This window comes from Chenopodium album, chromosome 10 (genome assembly GCF_948465745.1).
Source record: "Chenopodium album chromosome 10, dcCheAlbu1.1, whole genome shotgun sequence".
Lineage (NCBI taxonomy): Eukaryota > Viridiplantae > Streptophyta > Magnoliopsida > Caryophyllales > Amaranthaceae > Chenopodium > Chenopodium album.
The window spans coordinates 41610969-41629582 of NC_137843.1; the positions used below are offsets into that span (position 1 = coordinate 41610969).

The window sequence follows — 18614 nt, forward strand, 5'->3', positions numbered from 1 at the left end:
GATGCGGTTACATTCAAACTTATTCCAAGAAAGTAAATTGTATCATTATATTTACAATTATAAATTGCACGATAATCACTCTCCGTTCCTACCATTTAAGAATATTCGAACCCCATTAATACATTGTTCATTCGAAAAAACATGTCGGTTCGAATTGTGAACTTACTCCGAATATTTAAACCTTTTCACATACTCCTTCCGTCCCTATTTGATATTCGCTTTTGAGCAATTTTCACGGGAATTAATAACACATGAATAAGAAGTAGCAAAAGTACGTTGAAAAAGTAAATTTACATTGGGTATGCAAAAAAGTAGAGAGAGAAAGTAATTAAAGTACATGGGAAAACAAAATTTACATAGGAAAGCTAAATTTGCACAAATATTTTTGCAAATTGGAGAGAATTTTGGTAAAAAATTACAATTAATGGTACTTGAAAAAAACAAATGTGACTAACAATTTGGGGCACCAAAAGTGGAATAAGTGACTATCAAATAGGGACGGAGGGAGTATAACACATTGAACGAAGATAAAGAAATTAAAAAAAAAAAAAATCTTTCTTTCTAACACTAAACAAATCACACATTTACTCAAATAGTCTAATTCGAAATTCGCAAAATAATTCAGACTACCCGTATAACACACCTTAGATTCATTGAAAACTCAAATAAAGTATGTAATTATTGTCGATTTTACTAATTTTACTAATTTAAAAACTCCCAACTTATAACCTTTCTACTTAATTTTTTTAAATAAATGTGGTACGGATTACTTTGTACAATTTTTATACTTCCTCTGTTTTTGTTTAATTGCACCATAAGAGATTTCACGCTTGCCATTGCAATACTTTAGCTACCAATATCTTCAATTATAGTTTTGTAAAAATAATAAAAATTTGATATTTGAAAAGTAGAGTTCGATACGAATCTTACTAGATCCCACATGACTATATTTTTCGTAATGTATGAATCACAAATGATGGTGAAAGAAGTTTAAGTGAATAGTGTAAAAGTTCTAATGGTGTAATAAAATAAAAACGGAGGAAGTATTTAACAATTTTTTTTTTAAAAAAAAAACTATGAAAAAAAAAAGGTAATAATTGACTGGTGTAATAAAATAAATTAATAATTGAAGGGAGGGGAAGGAGCTGTCGGCTTCGACCAGGCAAAGACGATCCAAATCCACATCTCTTTCCTGCAGACAACCCTTTTACCTCCCAATTCCCCCCACACCCACTTCTTTTTTTCATTCATTTTCTCTCTCCTCTATTTTTTTTTTCTTTCTCAAAACCCTATTTTTTTCCTACCTAATTTCCCGTAAGTTTTATTTTCCCTCAAATTTAAATATTTTTTTTGCTTAATTAGTTGAATATCTGAGATATATAGCTGATTTTAGTACTTGTATCCAATTTTTTTTTTAATATTTTATTAAAATTGGAGCTTGATTTATGGGTCATTTTGATCTAATTTTAGTTCTGATCGGTCCTCCTTTTGTTGAGGTATGTAGTTTTTGATCTTTTAGCTTAGTTGTAGCAATTAATTTCATTAGAATCTGTAGCATTATTTTTAAGTTGAAATTAGTGCTGAATTTTTGCTTTTATTTTTTATTTATTTATTTTATAAGTATTTGGGAAATGGGTGTTTATGGGATTTTACTGGGGTATGATGAAATTTACTGGGATTTGATGTTAACCTTACTTGATGAAAGTTGCAAATGTCAAAGTGAACTTTTATTGTTGACCTAAGTAGTTGTTTGTGATATTACAAGGGGTTTTTATGAACAATGTATGGTTGTTATATATGTCATGATTTTACGGGGTTTGTTTCGAATTGATGGGCTCCATTCGCCCATGTTTGAGGGATGTATGTTGTCTTTATAGGTTATTGAATTTGCACTTTCTGTATTGTTCAAATCAGTGTGTTTTTTATCTGTTTGCTTGTGTAATTCTCATGCATTTCCTTAAGAATATGACTATTTACTACGGAGTGAAAACTCATTTTTGTCTAAACAATGGCCACAAATGATATAAAGCTCAGTGATGGTGGCGGGGATTTTTATGAACTACTAGGTTTTATAGAGAAAACGTGACAACTAAAAATGACTTTGCCTATTATTTTGAATTGGAGGTAGTGTATATCTCAATTTAGTTTTGGGTGTAGTTAATATCGGAGGAGTCTTGAAGAATAATTCAGTTGGAATAGTTCTTCACGAATAATTTGCTACCCTGGTATAATAGCCAATTGTAATTATTACTTCCTTTGGGCCATTCAAGGCCTCAAAGTCAGGGAAGTTGTTTTGAGTAACGGGTAGGGACGGGGTGGGGAGAATGGAAATACAAAGCATGTGAAAGAAGTTTGATTCCGGATCCCCGGTAAAGCTTACTGATCTTTAAATGTTAAACTGCATTGCTTGTTAGACTTGAATTGGATCAATGGTGCCAATTGTGATTAATTCCGTAAATCTAGAAGGATACAATGTTGTCTAATATGTTAAACTCCTAGTCCAATCCCTGCAATATATCTATCATCTTAATTGTGCCATGTGTCAGAAGTATAGTAATAATTAACTACTGTTAATCACTCACAATTTGATTAGTAAGTGTGATCCGAGAACACTTGTCTAATACTCTACTAGAATACCTGTTGGCTGTACTCATGTTTAATACGTCAGAGTGACCTGTTCTACATTTCACAGCGTCCATTACACGTTTTGCAGTAACAAGTTGTACATTACGCAACCTCAGGAAGGAATTCTTATTATAAATAGGGTGATCTGGTGTGACTCTGGGTAGCTTCTCATGGCGCTCCAAGGCATTCATCAGTCTGCTGGACAGCCAGAGCAAGGTTCGAATTGTTTTTCTTTTTCAGTCTGTGTACTATGAATTTTGCTTATCCTATAGGGTACATGAATAAGCACAATTGATGTTTTAGCCACTTTAGGCAAATTGGCTGTGAGAAAGGCACTCAAGATATTTAATTTAATTCTCAATATTTGCTTTTATACGTGTGAAATTTGTATATGGAAGTTTTAGCTCATCTTATTTTTGAATAGTTCATTTTTCTGAATTCGGTTTAGACTTATGTCCTTGATGTTGGATTGTGCATCAATGAAAATATTTCTTACCATTTCCCTTTGTCTTCATTCTAATTTAGAGTTTTACTTGTCAAGTTTCTGTGTTACTGTCAACCACCTCCCTTTGTCTTCTTTCTAATTTAGAGTTTTACTTGTCAAGTTCTGTGTTACTGTCAACCACCTGTATCAGTTTAATGTTTCTAATGTTTAAAACAAAGATTTGGTTTATGCTTGTATACAGATCCTATATCAAGCTTTTAGATCTTGTTTAAAACCATACTAGATAGAGCACTTATGGTGTGTAATGTGTGTTTCCAGTTTGGGTTACTCTGTAATTATCATAAAGGGTTCTTTTGGATAGAAATCCACTGAAGTTCATCTGGTACCAAGACCAAAAAGATAGATAAGATGTATTTTTTTGGTCTGGTGTTTGACATTGATATATGTTATATCTAATACAAATAAATCATGTACTTTTTTTAAATTGTTTATCATAATACTTACTAAATCATCTATAAATATGCTTTTTTGATACCAGTTTTTATTATCACATTCTAACCATAAATTATTTTGTGCTATGTGGAAAAGTAACTTTGTGATTTTTTTCATCTGAAATTTTGGTGCCTAGTGGGTGTTGAGTGGGTGGTTTATTGGTGGATAATCGTGGCATTGGTGTCTACTTCTTTAATGTCAGGTTGAACACTAGTTACATGGGCTTGGTTGGTGCATTTGATTGTCAAAATTTCTTTGGGTCCAAAATTTCTATCCTACTCTGTCCACCTTTTGATTTATTGTTGGAAAAATTGGCTCTGCTTTTCAAGTTCTGTAAGCAGCTTGGATACTTTTGGTGCTGCTGTCTAGTTTCTTGTGATTGCCTGATATATCACGTTTATTTTTCCCTCCTATTTTTAATGTCCTGCCAAATCATGTACAGATGCTTTGTACAAGGAACTCTGGTATGCCTGTGCTGGACCCCTAGTAAATGTTCCCCGCCAAGGGGAGCGTGTTTACTACTTTCCTCAAGGTCACATGGAGCAGGTAGGTGGATCTATTTTTTTTATTCGAATTTATTGTTCAAAACACTGGATTTCTTGCCGCATTGATGAACTTTCTGTACAATTTATGTACTCTCCCTCAGTTTTATACGTGAACAATCCAAATATGAATTCATGCTCTTTTAAGCTACTCTTTAATTGAAAATATAATTGAATGTCTTCTTTTTTATTGTTCATGAAGTAACTTTAAATCTGTCTTTTAATTTTGGGCCGGGGAGAAAAGGGGGGGGGGGGTGGCGGAGGGGAGGGCTTATTTTAACTTGTTTGCATGCTGAAGTTTAGAGAGGCATACAGAAGAAGGGGAGATACATAAAGTTTATATGCCTAGACAAATAATTGTTTAAGAGTCTTTGATAAGGTTTGCTACTTAAAACTTAGAATGTAAGCATTTAAGGCTGGAGACAAAATATGTCTCTAAATCATAAAATTTAAAAAAAAAAAAAAAAAAAAAGGTTATGACAACTAACATTTTATTCAATAACCAAACTAATGAATTCATAGGAATTATTACCAAAGATAGTGACATCGATTGAATTCAAGTCTGGTCTTAATCTGTACACTTTTATTCGCTAGGGTTATTTTTGCATGAGTTTACTTATTTTATTTATACAACTGATTTTAATTGATTACAATTTTACAAATGATGTGATGATTACTACCGACTACTTTTACTGGTTACATGTATTTTTTGGAGGGGGTGTTCGGCATCATTTAGTTTTGTAGTTTTTGTAAAAAAAAAATGTTCACCTTTTTGTTGAAAAATAACAAATGACGCTGTGTTTTAGGAAGAAAGAAATGTAAAACATCAAGCCACTAAATATAATTTTAGAGATTACATTTTAACATTGAAGAAAACAAAGTCTTCTCGGCTTTTGTTCCTACTCTGCCAGACACCTTCCCTGCATGTAGCACTCAGGATAACCTCCCCCACCACCTCTGTAAGCAATCAAGTCTTATTAATCTGTGAAGTAGTTGTGTCAGTGGGAGGAATAAGATTAATAGCCACAAGCATCAAAATGCAGCGACAAATTTAGTTCAGGTGTTTGGTCTCTAAATTTTGTTTGCGATGATATACAACTCATATTTTTTTCCATTTGTGGTAGTCATATTTTAGATCTGGTTTGTTGGAAGTGGCCTTCCTAGTAGAGATAGAAAATTCAGGAGGGGGGAGAGAGAAAGTCAGGGATAAAGAGGGTAATGAAACCATGGCTATGAAAGTATGGCTTCTATTTTAGAGCACAAGAATAGAGACATGAGGGTGAAAGTTATATGGGTGAAAAAGAGAGAAACTGATGGGCAAATTGTGTTTTAACTGATTTTACATTGTTGATAAGGATATATCAGAATTTTTGCTTGCAACATATATATATATATATATATATATATATATATATATATATATATATATATATATATATTGTAGGGTCAAATGAGAAGTTTCGTAAAGATTTATACATTTTTATTCTGCTGATGTGAATAATATTTTCGATCTACAGCTTGAAGCATCAACACATCAGGGATTGGAACAGCAGATGCCTTCATTTAATTTGCCATCTAAAATACTTTGCAAAGTGGCTCATATTGAACTTCGGGTTTGTATTGTTACCATCACTGTGATTGGTGGATGCTTTTGTCTATACACTTCTCCCCTTTTGTTAAGGCTTCTTTGATTTGTGTGTGATGAAATTGGTTTGATGTTTGTTGTATAGGCTGAACCTGAAACAGATGAAGTTTATGCTCAGATAACTCTGGTTCCTGAAAGAGATGTGAGTCTCTATTTCAACTCCTTTCTCTTTGAATTATCTCTCACTCTCACAATATATAGACAAGATTCACATGTCATCTAGATCTTGTGATTGTTATTACGAGCAATAGGAATTTGATTTGCAAGTTTATTTTGCTGCTTAATTTGGGCAATATAACCTTAGTCTGCTTCAGCTATGTGAGTATTAATGTTTATCTTATCAAAATTATCAATGTTTATCTAAAATTAAATGTCATCCTGTTTCCCAGCAAAGTGAGATTACAACGCCTGATGAACCAGTGGCAGATCCTCCAAGGTGCAATGTGCATTCATTTTGCAAGACATTAACAGCTTCTGATACTAGCACACATGGTGGATTCTCTGTGCTTCGGAGGCATGCAGATGATTGCTTACCACCCCTGGTTAGTCTTTTCTGTTCAATCTAGTAATTTTCAGGACCCCGTATAATGAAAAAAGTTATATGAAAGTAGGTTCTCTTGACAATATTAAGTAAAGGTGCATATGAATGTCTATATCTTGCTGTTAGTTTGCTTATTAAGAAAAACAGTATTAACATCTTTCTAAGGGGAAGATTGACAATTTGGTGCTTATAATACCTTTTCCTTTATTCAGTTCTTTTGATGCTGAACTTCTTCACTCTGCAGGATATGTCTCAGCAACCACCTTGGCAAGAGCTTGTGGCTACAGATCTCCATGGTAGTGAGTGGCATTTCCGTCACATATTTCGAGGTGAGCACACCTGTATTTTTTTGACAATGTGTTTTTGTACCTAGTTGTTCTTTTGGGAAGTTTGTTAGTTGATACTTTCTTTAACAAAGACCAAGGGAAAAGCCTGGAACATCAGAAGAAATGTATAGAAAGGTCTGCGCCTTTGGTGCGCCTCATTGAAGTGAGGCGCAATAAATAAAAAGAACAAAATTTGGTAAAAAACAATTTGTGCACGACATAAAAATTGCCTTTATCTGGAAAAAAAAGGTGCATGTCACCTTTTGCCTAGGTGTGCCTTTGCATACAATGATCAGAAGTATTGGCAGTCCTTTCTAAACTAGAAGCTCTGCTAGGAAGAACTTGATAGCCCTGAAGCTAAGCTTGAGAAGCTGCTTAATAGGAATGAAATCCTTTTGACAAACTCAAAATTCCGCTTCTCATCTGTATCACCTTAATATGATGTGCTGGATTACTTACCTGATCTTTGTGTTATTATGGTGCTATTACATGAGATTCAACTTGGCAATTCGATGAACCAAGATGCCGTAGTATCACACAGACATTAAAATTTCTACTGCTAATAGGTTTCTAGACATGTATGGCTGAAAATGATGTGTGGCCATGTTTTTACTTCCTTAAGGTATTGATGGGTACCACAGTTGTTCTTAATGCTTTTGTACAGTCTGCATATACCAGAGTGATCGTTTATTTCTATAATCAGTTTTGCTGCTCTTGGCTTTCACGGGAAACCAAGTTATGAATCTGCAAAAGTTGCTCATCTTTAAGGATATTATGCAGGGCAACCAAGACGTCATCTACTGACTACGGGATGGAGTGTTTTTGTCAGTTCCAAGAAGCTAGTTGCTGGGGATGCATTTATATTTTTGAGGTAAAATCTCTAATGGTTTGTTTGGGAATTGTCATTTCATTTCAAATGTTGGATTTGTCCCAATTGAGCTGTTTGGAAACTCAAAGTATTTGGAATTGAATTTGGCTCAAACCAAAGAATTTGAAATCCATCTTAAAACCATGTTATTTCAATTCCAAGTGATGTACTATCTATTCACCTTCAACTTTCAGGAAAGTTATTCACATTTTCGCTCTCCTCTATTTTTACATGAAAGCTACTCACGTTTTCTCTCTCCTCTCTTCTGCTATATAAATGTTCTTCCTCATGGCTCCACCGCTTCAACCTTCGTTGTTGGAAGAAAGTAGGGTGTTCACTTTCCGATGAACCAGTGATGATGAATTTTAACTTAATTAGTTAATTTCATCGAAGAAGACGGCGATGATTTAAACGAGAAGACCACGATCAGGAGCAAGGCGATATTGCTGCTTTTTTCTCGGTGCCATTGGAGTTCTCGACACTTTATCGCCATTGTTGAACTGATCTTGGAGTTCTCAGTGTTGCATCGCCATTGTTGAGCTGCAATTGGAGTTCGCAATGTTCGGAAGGATGACGACAATGTTATTGGCATTTTACTTTTTCTTGAAAAATCGAAATGTGAAAGTAAAATCCTAGTCTATCCAAACAACACGATGAATTTAAGATTCTAAAATTTAAATTCTAGTAATTCCTGAACACCATATTTGGAATTAAATATTAGAATTTCAATTCCAAGATTTGAAATGAGTAATTTGAAATCAAATACTGTTTCCCAAACACTGCCTAATATTGTTTTGGTTATTTAACCTTTTTTTTTGGTGGGGGGGGGGGGGGGGGGGGACATCTTAAAAAGTAGATATATTAATGCCTTCTACTTGACTTTCTAATACCAAATTTATCTGTCCTATTTACTTATTGACAGAGGTGAAAATGGAGAACTGCGTGTTGGAGTAAGGAGGATAATGAGGCAGTTGAACAATATGCCGTCTTCTGTTATTTCTAGTCATAGCATGCACCTTGGTGTCCTTGCCACAGCAGCCCATGCAATTCAAACTGGAACCTTATTTTCAGTTTTCTACAAGCCAAGGTTCATGAAATTTTAATTTAATTTTGTACATTCTAGTACACAATTATATCCATTTTGTTGCAGTTTTAAATAAAGGTTTATGTTGTTATGTGTGAAATCATTAGCTGACATCTATTAGGAATACATAATGGACCCACTCCTTGGTAATTGAGTCTAGAAACTAGGATAGCTTCTCTGTTGATGGCTGCTTATGTCTGGATGCCACGTATTTGATCATTTTGCCTTTAATATTGTTAGTTGATGTTATCATTCTTTTTTGTTTGTGTTAGTTTAACTTTTTTCCTTCTTCACTTTTGATCCTTTATATGTTTGTGATGCTGCATATAGATAGCTGTTAGGCACTTAACACCTACACTCCAACAGAGCAAAAATCACTTTTTGTTGGTGTTTGTAGCTCTCTAACTTGGTGCAGCATGCTAGTTGCTCTGGTTACATTTTTAAAAATAAATCAGACATCTTATACAGTATGAACAGTATTGGATACAAAAACCGCTTCTCTTTATCTTTATTTTTCATTTTTTTTTTTAAATGAAGCAGTCATTAACCTGTATTACTTCATACTTGTTTTTTATGGATAAGCAGAGATAAATCTTTAAACTAATTGGGATTTACCTCTCTCTCTCTCTCTCTTTTTGTTTTGTTTTGTTTGTTTTTTTGTTTGTGGGGGTCTCCTAGTGCATGTATTTTGTACTTCCTCCATCACTAAAATTATAACATTTAAACTATACTTATTCTATATTTTTATTGGTTAACAACCCTTATACATTCTCTCTTGTTACTCAAAACATTGTGCATCTTGAAAGTGTTGCAATTTTGTGAAAAGGATGAAGTATATTATTTGATCATTGGACTCCATAGTTCTTTGTTTCCATTCACATAAATTTCTGACAGGGGCTTTATTGTGACAGAACTAGTAGGTCTGAGTTCCTTGTGAGTGTGAACAAGTACCTTGAGGCCAAGAGCCACAAGCTTTCTGTTGGGATGAGGTTCAAAATGAGATTCGAAGGTGATGAAGTTCCTGAGAGAAGGTATATATCGTGCTGGGCCTTGCCTTATATTGTACTATATCTACTTGCTTATCTGCTTGCTTCTGTAATCTGACAGGTTCAGTGGCACAATTGTTGGTGTCAATGATACTTCATCATCAAGTTGGGCCAACTCTGAATGGAGATCTTTGAAGGTATAGGTCTTTCCTGAGAATAACACATATAGTGCTGTTTAAATAGTTTTGCAGTCATGTAAAAGTGTGAGATATTCTCCTGCTACACATACACATCAATTTTAACTTGAGGCTAGTGAGAGGAGTTTACTAGTACCAAATATTACTTGTTTTCAAGGTTGACTGAGTTGTTTCGAGTGTCATAAAGTGCTACATTATATCTGATGCATCCCTTGGCAGGTTCAATGGGATGAACCTTCATCAATTATGCGCCCAGAGAGAGTTTCCCCTTGGGAATTGGAACCGCTAGTAGCAAATAGTTCTAGCAACTCCCAGCCTACTCAAAGAAATAAGCGGCCACGACCTGCGGTGATGCCATCGTCAGCGACAGATTTGTCTGCACTGGGTATATTTCTTTTTTTTTTTTGCTTGGGTCAATGTTTTTACATACAGTGTTCTATTTATCTTTATTCTTCTTGTTCTGTTAGGAATCTGGAAGTCTCCGGTTGAATCTCCTGCTGCTGCATGTGCTGAAGTCGACCGTACCCGTGATCAATTTTCTTCTGTGACAAAGGCTGGTTCAGTAGGTTTCACTGCAAACAGTTCCCTTCCTGCGCTATCCAGCCATTCCATTTATTGGTCCCATAGAGCAGAAAATGCATCAGAGTCACTTGGTTCAGTTGTAAACAAAGAATCTGGCGAAAAGAGAAAGAGTAGTGGAGCTGGCTGCCGTTTATTTGGAATTCAGCTTTTTGATCATTCCAATTTGGATGAAACTTCTACCAGGGGTGGTGAGGATCAACCTGTTCCATCTCTGGAAGCTGAATCTGATAGATCCAATGTTAATCGACCTGATGTACCTTCCCTGAGTTGTGATCCTGACAAAACTTCTCTGAATAAGCAAAGCCGTACATGCACAAAGGTAACTGTTCTCTCATTGATAAATATGATAATAGTAAATTAGTGTCCTATGTTTTGCCGTTTTACTGAGCCTCCTCTTATTGAATTTGAAAGTGGTTAAAAAGACAACATTTCAGAGTGTGATGGGGCTAAACTGAACCTTGTAATTTCTAATTTGACACTCGTTGAAGTATAGCTCTCTTTCCGTGCTAGTTAGAGATACATGGGTTGCAGTCAAATGTGCACTGTTTAGATTATTTGTGAGGTGGTCTGTTTGTTTTTATTGTTCCCTGTTATACCTTGGGCTTTTTGCTATTTGATTTCTTTTTGTTGTTTATTGTGAAGTTAGCTTTTGTTTTACCTTGGAGTTGTTTATTTGGAATCTTGTTTAATATTGGGTGAAAGAGTTTTGGTCATTAGGATGAGGAATGTTTAATATTGAAATACTAGTAACTATGATGATGATGATTCCATGACCAAAGTACCAAAATTTGTCTGTTTACAAGGCCATTGTAAGCCAGATTTCTGTTGATCATAGTGTATGAGCTTCTGATTCTGCGAGGCACTTTTAACATAGTTTGTACTTTTGCATTAAAATATTCAATTCTGAATTCTTAGAGTTGTAGAACCATTAAATCTTATTTTTGTATTTTTTCCAAGAGAAACTTGTTATATGTTTTTTTTTGGTAAGCCTTTTGCCCATTAATTGTTTACGTTGTCCTAAAAGAAGGGGGAAACAAAGGTGGAACATGGAGACTTTACATCTCCACTAGCTTTTTCAGATATATTGAAATGTATTTAATATTGCTGTTAATGGTATTATATCAGGTTCATATGCAAGGTGTGGCTGTTGGGAGGGCAGTAGATCTGACTCGCTTTGACTGTTATAATGACCTCCTTAAGAAACTGGAGCAGCTGTTTGATATTAAAGGGGAGCTTTGTTGTTCATCAGGGAAATGGCAGGTTGTCTACACAGATGATGAGGATGACATGATGATGGTTGGAGACGATCCATGGCAGTAAGTTAGATAAGAATATTTCCTGATGCAGATTCCCCAATCCCATATGGACATACCAATCATTGACAAAATGGAATAAATAAAAAGCCTTGGCCTAAGTAGAATTTATCGGCCAACAATTTGAATATTTGGTGTGTTAGGTGTGTTATTATAAACGTTTGCTTCTGACTTGATAGTCTTTTTTTTTCAGGGAGTTTTGCAGCATGGTCAGAAAAATCTTCATCTACACATCCGAAGAAGTCAAGCGTCTCTCACCTAAGAGTAAAATTAGTGTTGAAGAGGAAGCAAAACCAGGCTATACTGATGCTGAAATGCCTGCTGCCTCAGAGGAGCAGTCATCTGCTGTGGGACCAAGTTGCTAGCTTTCGCTATCCTGCAATCTTGAGAGGAAATTGAAAATCGCCCTAGCTCAAGTCAAAATAATGATAGAAAATAGACAACCAAACTGCAGTAAAGAAAAAAGAGGGAATCAAGGAAGAGGGGAAAAGTTGATAGTAAGCAGTTGTGATATGGTATGGAATATGGATGAAGCTAGTAGGCAGCATATAAAGGGGAATTACCGACTCTCTGCTGCCTGTCGTAGTAGTTTAGTTTTGTTTACAGCTTATGTTTTGTCATGGAGGGTCTCTGTTACTTTCCTCATCAAGAAATTAAATAGGCTAAGGAAGCTGGTCTCCTCTACTTCATGTGTTCCTATACATGATGAGAGCTGACTATTTAGTTTGCCCCTTTGTATCTCCCCTCTTCCTGTTGTATGACCAGATAATACCTTCCTTTTGTATATAAAAATTTGTCTATTTATAGTTGGGTTTGGTGTTTTATTTTCTCTCTTTTTTATTTTATACTTCGTACAAGTTATTCGAAATCAGTTTATTTTACAGGAGTTATTCGTAATCAATTTAACAATATGTAGCAAAACATCTTATATCTGTCTTCACTTTTATAAGTGCTTTAATTTGACTTTTGCATTGGTCACATACATCACATTGACTGGTGTTTGTATATAAAATTAAGCAGTTACGGAGTATGTGGGTACTTATTAGAATCGTATCAATTTAACTTTTATTTTCTGAAATAAAAGAAGTGATTTATTTTTTTTTTAAAAAGGGAGAGGGGTTTATTAGTAGTCTTTTTATACATAATTAATTAGTAATCTTTTTATACATAATTAATTAGTAATCTTTTTATACAAATTAAGAGTAAAGTTAACCATAGCCCTTCAAAAGCCCAATTCTCAAATCTTATGCAATTTAGTTTTTTTTTTTTTTTTTTTTTTTTTTTTGTTTTTTTTTTAATTTAACCACCAAATAAATGATTTCCATTTTATTTATTATTTTTTTAATGACTTCCACGTCTCCCGATTGTTTTTCTTTGTAAATATACATGCTACGTGTATATACTGTGCATATACACTCTAGTATCAGTAATTACTAAACCAGACTTGTATACTCACGTTCACACTCACAAAACTTGAACTAATCCTCTTTTGGGTGGGTGCGTGGGATCAAAGGTCACCAAAAGTTTCAAAAGCTCAACGGTAAGTAAGCTTGAAAAGTTTGATTCATTCATAATCATTTCCATATTTCAAACAAAAGCCTCTAAATCTTCATTCTCATATCCATTTTTCAACTAAAAGAAAACACTACTCACAACAATCAGAAATCTCATTTTAATGAAGTTGAAGAAAGCAATGAAGAAGCTCAAATTCTGGTCAAGCAAGAAGACAAAGAAAAAGGATACTTATTACGAGTATTACCACAAACTACCTCCACAATATGACTTCTACCCATACATTTATCATTCTCTTCCTCCTCAGTCACCACCACCGTCAACGCCGATGCCACCACCACCTCCAGAAGGCTGTGAATGCCATTTCTGCTATCCTGATGTGCCCTCGGCGCCACCCTTACCTTCATGGCTCGAACCACAGCTACAAGAGGGTTATAATTCTGATGATGATTATTCCAACTCGTTTTTAAACTCCACCAAAATCCATGATCATCGTATTGCTACATCCCAAGAGATAATGGTGATTACTACTCGTACTACTGATACTGATACGAATACTAGTGATGGTATCTTAAAAGATCGAGATAAGAATGAAATTATCGATTCCGGTAGCTCAGAGTTACAGCAGTTCTCGTCGAGAAGTGAAAAGGATGGTGTAGTAGGATTGTTTGGATGTATAGTGGATGTGAGTGCTTTACTCTTTCGCTGCTTCATTCCCTGCTTAAACATCTCTCAGCGTCAAAGTGCTGCTCCAATATTGATGGCTTCACCTGATGTTAAAGGATAGTACTATACTAGAAATGCATGTTTCATAATTTTAAACTTAAAATGTATGACCAATTTAAGGTTTTTTTTTTTTTTTTTGGACAGATTCATATACATTATTTTAATGTCGTATTATAATAAAACTACTCGTATAAAGATTTTAAAATTGCATTGAAACAAATCTAATACTCCCTCCGTTTCAATATGATAGTCTCATATGGAATCAATCACATAAAATAAGAAAAGAATAATATTTGGAATCTGACATTAAAGTAAAAACCAATTCATGAATAGTTTTGCCTTATTTTTTTTTTATTTTTTATTTTTTATAGGAAAGAATTAGCCATAATTGCATAAATCAAGAGTGTAATGTCATTAATTCACAATCAATTAATCTAACCAATCAGAATTAATATGTATATAATAGGAAATAAAAACTAAGTTAAAAGTGGAATACATTCAATATGGGTAAATCTTTTTGAAACGCCCAAAATATTATATAAGACTAACAAATTGAAACAGAGGGAGTAAGATTTTACCTATGCAATATCTAAATTTTATCATCCTTTAATACCCCTACATCAATTAAAAAAAATTAATAAATAAATAAATAAAACTTTATTTTAAAAAACTGCTCCATTTTACTACCTCTTACTTTAATTCTAGTCAAGTTTAACGGATATTTTGACCATTTTAAAGTCTCTCCTCAATTTGTTTCCTATTAACCTAATCCCATTGGTTTATTTACTTAGTTACTTCCAAAACTAATGCCCTTGGTTCATATTCCAAATTGGATATTTTGGATATTTTTATTTTTTATTATTTTTTTTAATCTTAAACTCTAAAAAGAGTAAGTATCAAATGTTTTTTAAAAAAATCTTGTTAATGAACCCTTGGGACGTTGGATAAGCATTTAAATTATTATTTAAAGTGGTATTAATTTGGAAAATCATAACAAAATCACGCGTCAATTAGTTTAATTCATGCTAATTTTGAATTTAATCTTTCTACCTATAACTAACTTATCCAACACCCCCCTGACGTTCGTTCGCTTTTACCTTTTAAAAATCAGAATAAAGGGAAAGTGATGAGAACTTTTTGGATGAAAGAAAATTAAGTGTCAAAGACTTTTAGATACGCAGTTATCGACAAAATCCACTCTGGTTTCACATAAGATTACTGGAAGATAAAGAAAAGCTTAAAAGAATGATGATGACTGAAAGATGAACGTTATGAATCTTTATGATGCCCAACAAGAAGAAAGTTGTTCAAAACGGGTATAATGACAGATTCCATTCACACCTTGAAAATAGAATATACATTATCAAGTTTAGTATTGGTACAAATTAAAAGTTAAAAATCTAACAAATTTGATTAACTAGATTCTGGTAGGCTATGATCCTCAAATAAGTTAACAAAAATATTTTGAAAGATACAGAAGCACCTCTCAATCGACTCTAATCTGTAGGTGTTGCATTAAAATCATAGCATCACTTGGAGCTGTTGTACATGCTGGAGTAGCTTTTTCCATGCGAAATTTGAGCCCTCGACTTGACTTCTGGGCTGTAGCCAAGGCGTAGTGGCTTCTTTTCCATGCGCCTATTATAAACTGTTGGAAATGTCATGTCCACTGCATTTGGATCGATCTATGTAGTAATCTTCAAGTTTGTGGACAGAACCATAAGTTAAGCATGAATTTTGGAAAAATCTCACCAAGTTAAAGAAGACAAATATAGTTAAGAGACTATAAGTATAATGATGCAGCAAAGACAATATCCCTTTTAATCATGGAGACAGCGTCTTCAAACTTAGATTCAAGCTCTATCTCCCCAATAGATTTAGCTGCAAGAATGAGTTGCTGAAGGACTTCTTCCAATCTCCTAATAGCCCTGATCAAACTTCCCTCAAAAACCTGCGTAATTTCCATGATCTCATAGAATTTGGATCCTTTAGCCCAGGCATAGACTGCCTCCATAATATCAGGCCGGAATGAGCTCACAAAATTCTCAACATCAATTTGGACCTATTGTCAAAATACAAAAATGATGTCAAATAGCCAAGTAGAACATAAAAATTTTTATCAGTACCAAAATAAACAAAGCCATCATATGTGGATTGGAAAGTTTCTCTTCAAATTTAAAGTTTCTCTTCAAATTTAAGATAGGAAATTTAATTTCATTTCTCAGTGCATTTTCTATTGCCTAATATGTTTCTATCAGGCTCTTTTCTCTTCTTTGCCTTGATTTCTCTCAAAATTTTAAGGAAAACCCGTATAAAAAATGAAATCGACACAAATAAACATTGAGCTAATTTGGCTGAACCACACAATTCATGATAATCAGTCCATTTATACAGCATAATTCAATTGCCCACACAGTCCCAGGCTTGACCTTGTGTGGTACTACCTATTTTTCTGAAAGCTATTAACATACACTGTTTGCACACATAAAGGCAATTGGAAAGTGAGTTGAAGTGATGTGGTGAGTGTAGGAATAAGATAGATGAAGAAGATATAAAGGTGGGTGGGTGGGTGAAGAAAAAGGGGTTTGAAAAAATGGAAAAAAAGTGAAAGTGGTTAACAAGTTTCTGAAACGGGATAAAACAGAAAGTGTTAATAGCCTATAGAAACGGAAGTGTTATGAGCTCTAAGAATCTTTGCACACAATGTAGACACAATCAAAGGTTTGACAAAAGAAAATCTGACTGCAACATAATATTTTGAACTTCGCTAGCTAGGCTAGATTTTCATTTTGGCACTTTCAAAAATGTCACAAGTAGGGGTATTAATTGTTTCAAAAAAAAAACAGTAGGGGTGTTAACGAGCCGAGCCGAGCCTACCCTGCTCAGCTCGAAGCACATCGAGCCTAAAATTGGGGCTCGGCTCGAGCTGGATACTCCTTAAGGCTCGAGACTCCAAAAAGCTCGGCTCGAGGCTTAGGTACCCTAGTCTTTAGCCCATTTAACAAGGGCCCAAATGGTGCCCATGGTCATTGTTTCTAAGACAATCAAAGTTTGCTTTAATAACTCTCATATTCTACCCCTTGTTCCTATCTTTCAATGTGATTATTTATTTCCTCTATAATTTGTTTAGTTCTTCGCTATTAACAATAACAAAAAACATCATCAAAGTTCCAAAACTTGGTGAGAGCACTAGAGTTATGAAGATTAATTTTTAAGTCCCTAAGCCATAAATCCATACCTTTCAAAAAGTATGAGATTACTCTTATAAATAGTACTTGAACAATTATACCCTCTAAAATGTTTATTTACTTAATTGCCTCCATTAATGTTAATTAGCTCTTTTTTAAAACTCATAAGAATAGTATGCGGATATTTATACCCCCAATAATATTTGTTTACATATTTTCTCTCTCTTATGAATATTGATTGGACAATTATACCCTTTAAAATGTTTATTTACTCAATTACCCCATTAATGTTGATAATTACCCTTTGAGCCATAACTATGAAGAAAAGTTTACGCTAATAATTAATTTATTACCAACAATAAAACTATTATACAAGAAAATATTCGAGCTTGCTCTCGAGCTTTCGAGCCAAGCCATTAAGATCTCAAGCCAAACCCGAGCTCGAGTCGAGCTCACTCAAGCCGAGCCTATACCGAGCTTTAGTCGAGCCGAGTCTCAAGCAGTTCAAGAGCCAGCTCGGCTCATTAATACCCCTAGTCAGGAGAATATCAATTTAATAATTAAAAGCCAGAAACATTTTTAACAATTATTGTAGCAACTAGGAAGAGCCACGCAATATAATTCTACAACGTCCAAGACAAATCCTCCCAAACATTAAGACAAAACCAACTACAAGCCTTCGCATAACGTATCATGGGCATTAACAATCCCATCGTCATCAAATAAGAAAACCCTTTTGAGTAGTGAGAGGCAGGTAGGTGGATGGAAAACACTTCTCTCTCTCACCTCTAATATATCATTTTCTTCTCATTAATCAAGTAATCCTTAAAAGGAAATTTTTTATTTGTCGGCCGAAAAATAATCAATTCCACTAATCACCTGAGCAAGTGCTCTATGGGCTTTGCTCTTTTCATCAAATAAAACCAGCAAATATCAATCAAATCACTTAAAAGCAATTAGTTCAAAGATAATCAATTCAAGGAAAAAAAAAAAATTCAGAATAGTTCTATAAAAATCAATACTCCAAAATTACTAACATTATATTAATATTTAGGAAAAATTGAAAAGAATAATCCCACTTTTGGCACATCTTCTCAAAATAATCCTACCTTTGCGTATTCCAGAAATAATCCCACCTTTGTACCCCATTTTCTCAAAATGACCCTTTTTCATTTATTGACCGGTTGATTGAATTGGTAACCTGTTTTAAAAGGTAATTTAACACGTGTCGCCTTTTAATTGGGTTTAATATATATAATTTTTTTGTAAAAAATTAAAGAATAACAACAAAAAAAAAAAAAAAAAAAAAAAAGAAAAAAAAACCTTCTTCTTCCTTCCCTGCCGGAGCCGCCTGCTGAGTGGCCGGACCCATCCGACCAGCATCCCTCCCTTTCTCACTTTCCATTTCCTTCCTCCTTGCATTCCCACTCTCTCTCCTCCATAGAAATAGACAATTTAAAAATTAAAGCAAATTGTAATTTTCTTGCATAAATCCACCATTTTTGGGCAATTTATAAACTACCCTTTATTTTCTCTCTCCTC

At 34.2% G+C, this 18614-nt stretch overlaps 2 protein-coding genes across 4 annotated transcripts in view; one reads left to right on the plus strand and one right to left on the minus strand.

Moving 5' to 3' along the window:
- Positions 1-1190: 1190 nt before the first annotated feature.
- LOC145562440 (auxin response factor 1-like) lies at positions 1191-12470 on the plus strand. Of its 3 annotated transcripts, none has more exons than XM_081622722.1 (15): positions 1191-1314; positions 2714-2841; positions 4005-4108; positions 5622-5717; positions 5835-5891; positions 6139-6291; positions 6535-6619; positions 7397-7487; positions 8407-8571; positions 9480-9599; positions 9676-9751; positions 9971-10136; positions 10219-10652; positions 11459-11649; positions 11840-12470. In XM_081622722.1, exons 2-15 carry the CDS (start codon positions 2796-2798, stop codon positions 12009-12011), a joined length of 1956 nt encoding a protein of 651 aa, XP_081478848.1. In that variant the 5' UTR covers positions 1191-1314; positions 2714-2795; the 3' UTR covers positions 12012-12470. The 3 variants fall into 3 exon arrangements, with proteins under 3 accessions (XP_081478848.1, XP_081478849.1, XP_081478847.1); XM_081622723.1 differs by having other exon boundaries at positions 1217-1496; positions 2693-2841; XM_081622721.1 differs by having other exon boundaries at positions 1217-1496.
- Positions 12471-15222: 2752 nt separating this feature from the next.
- LOC145562441 (DExH-box ATP-dependent RNA helicase DExH9-like) overlaps positions 15223-18614 on the minus strand; it is a 16150-nt gene continuing 12758 nt past the window's right edge. The window contains exon 14 of the mRNA XM_081622724.1: positions 15223-15946. Coding sequence (XP_081478850.1) covers positions 15668-15946 — 279 coding nt within the window. The 3' untranslated portion in view covers positions 15223-15667. The remainder of the gene's footprint in view (positions 15947-18614) is intronic.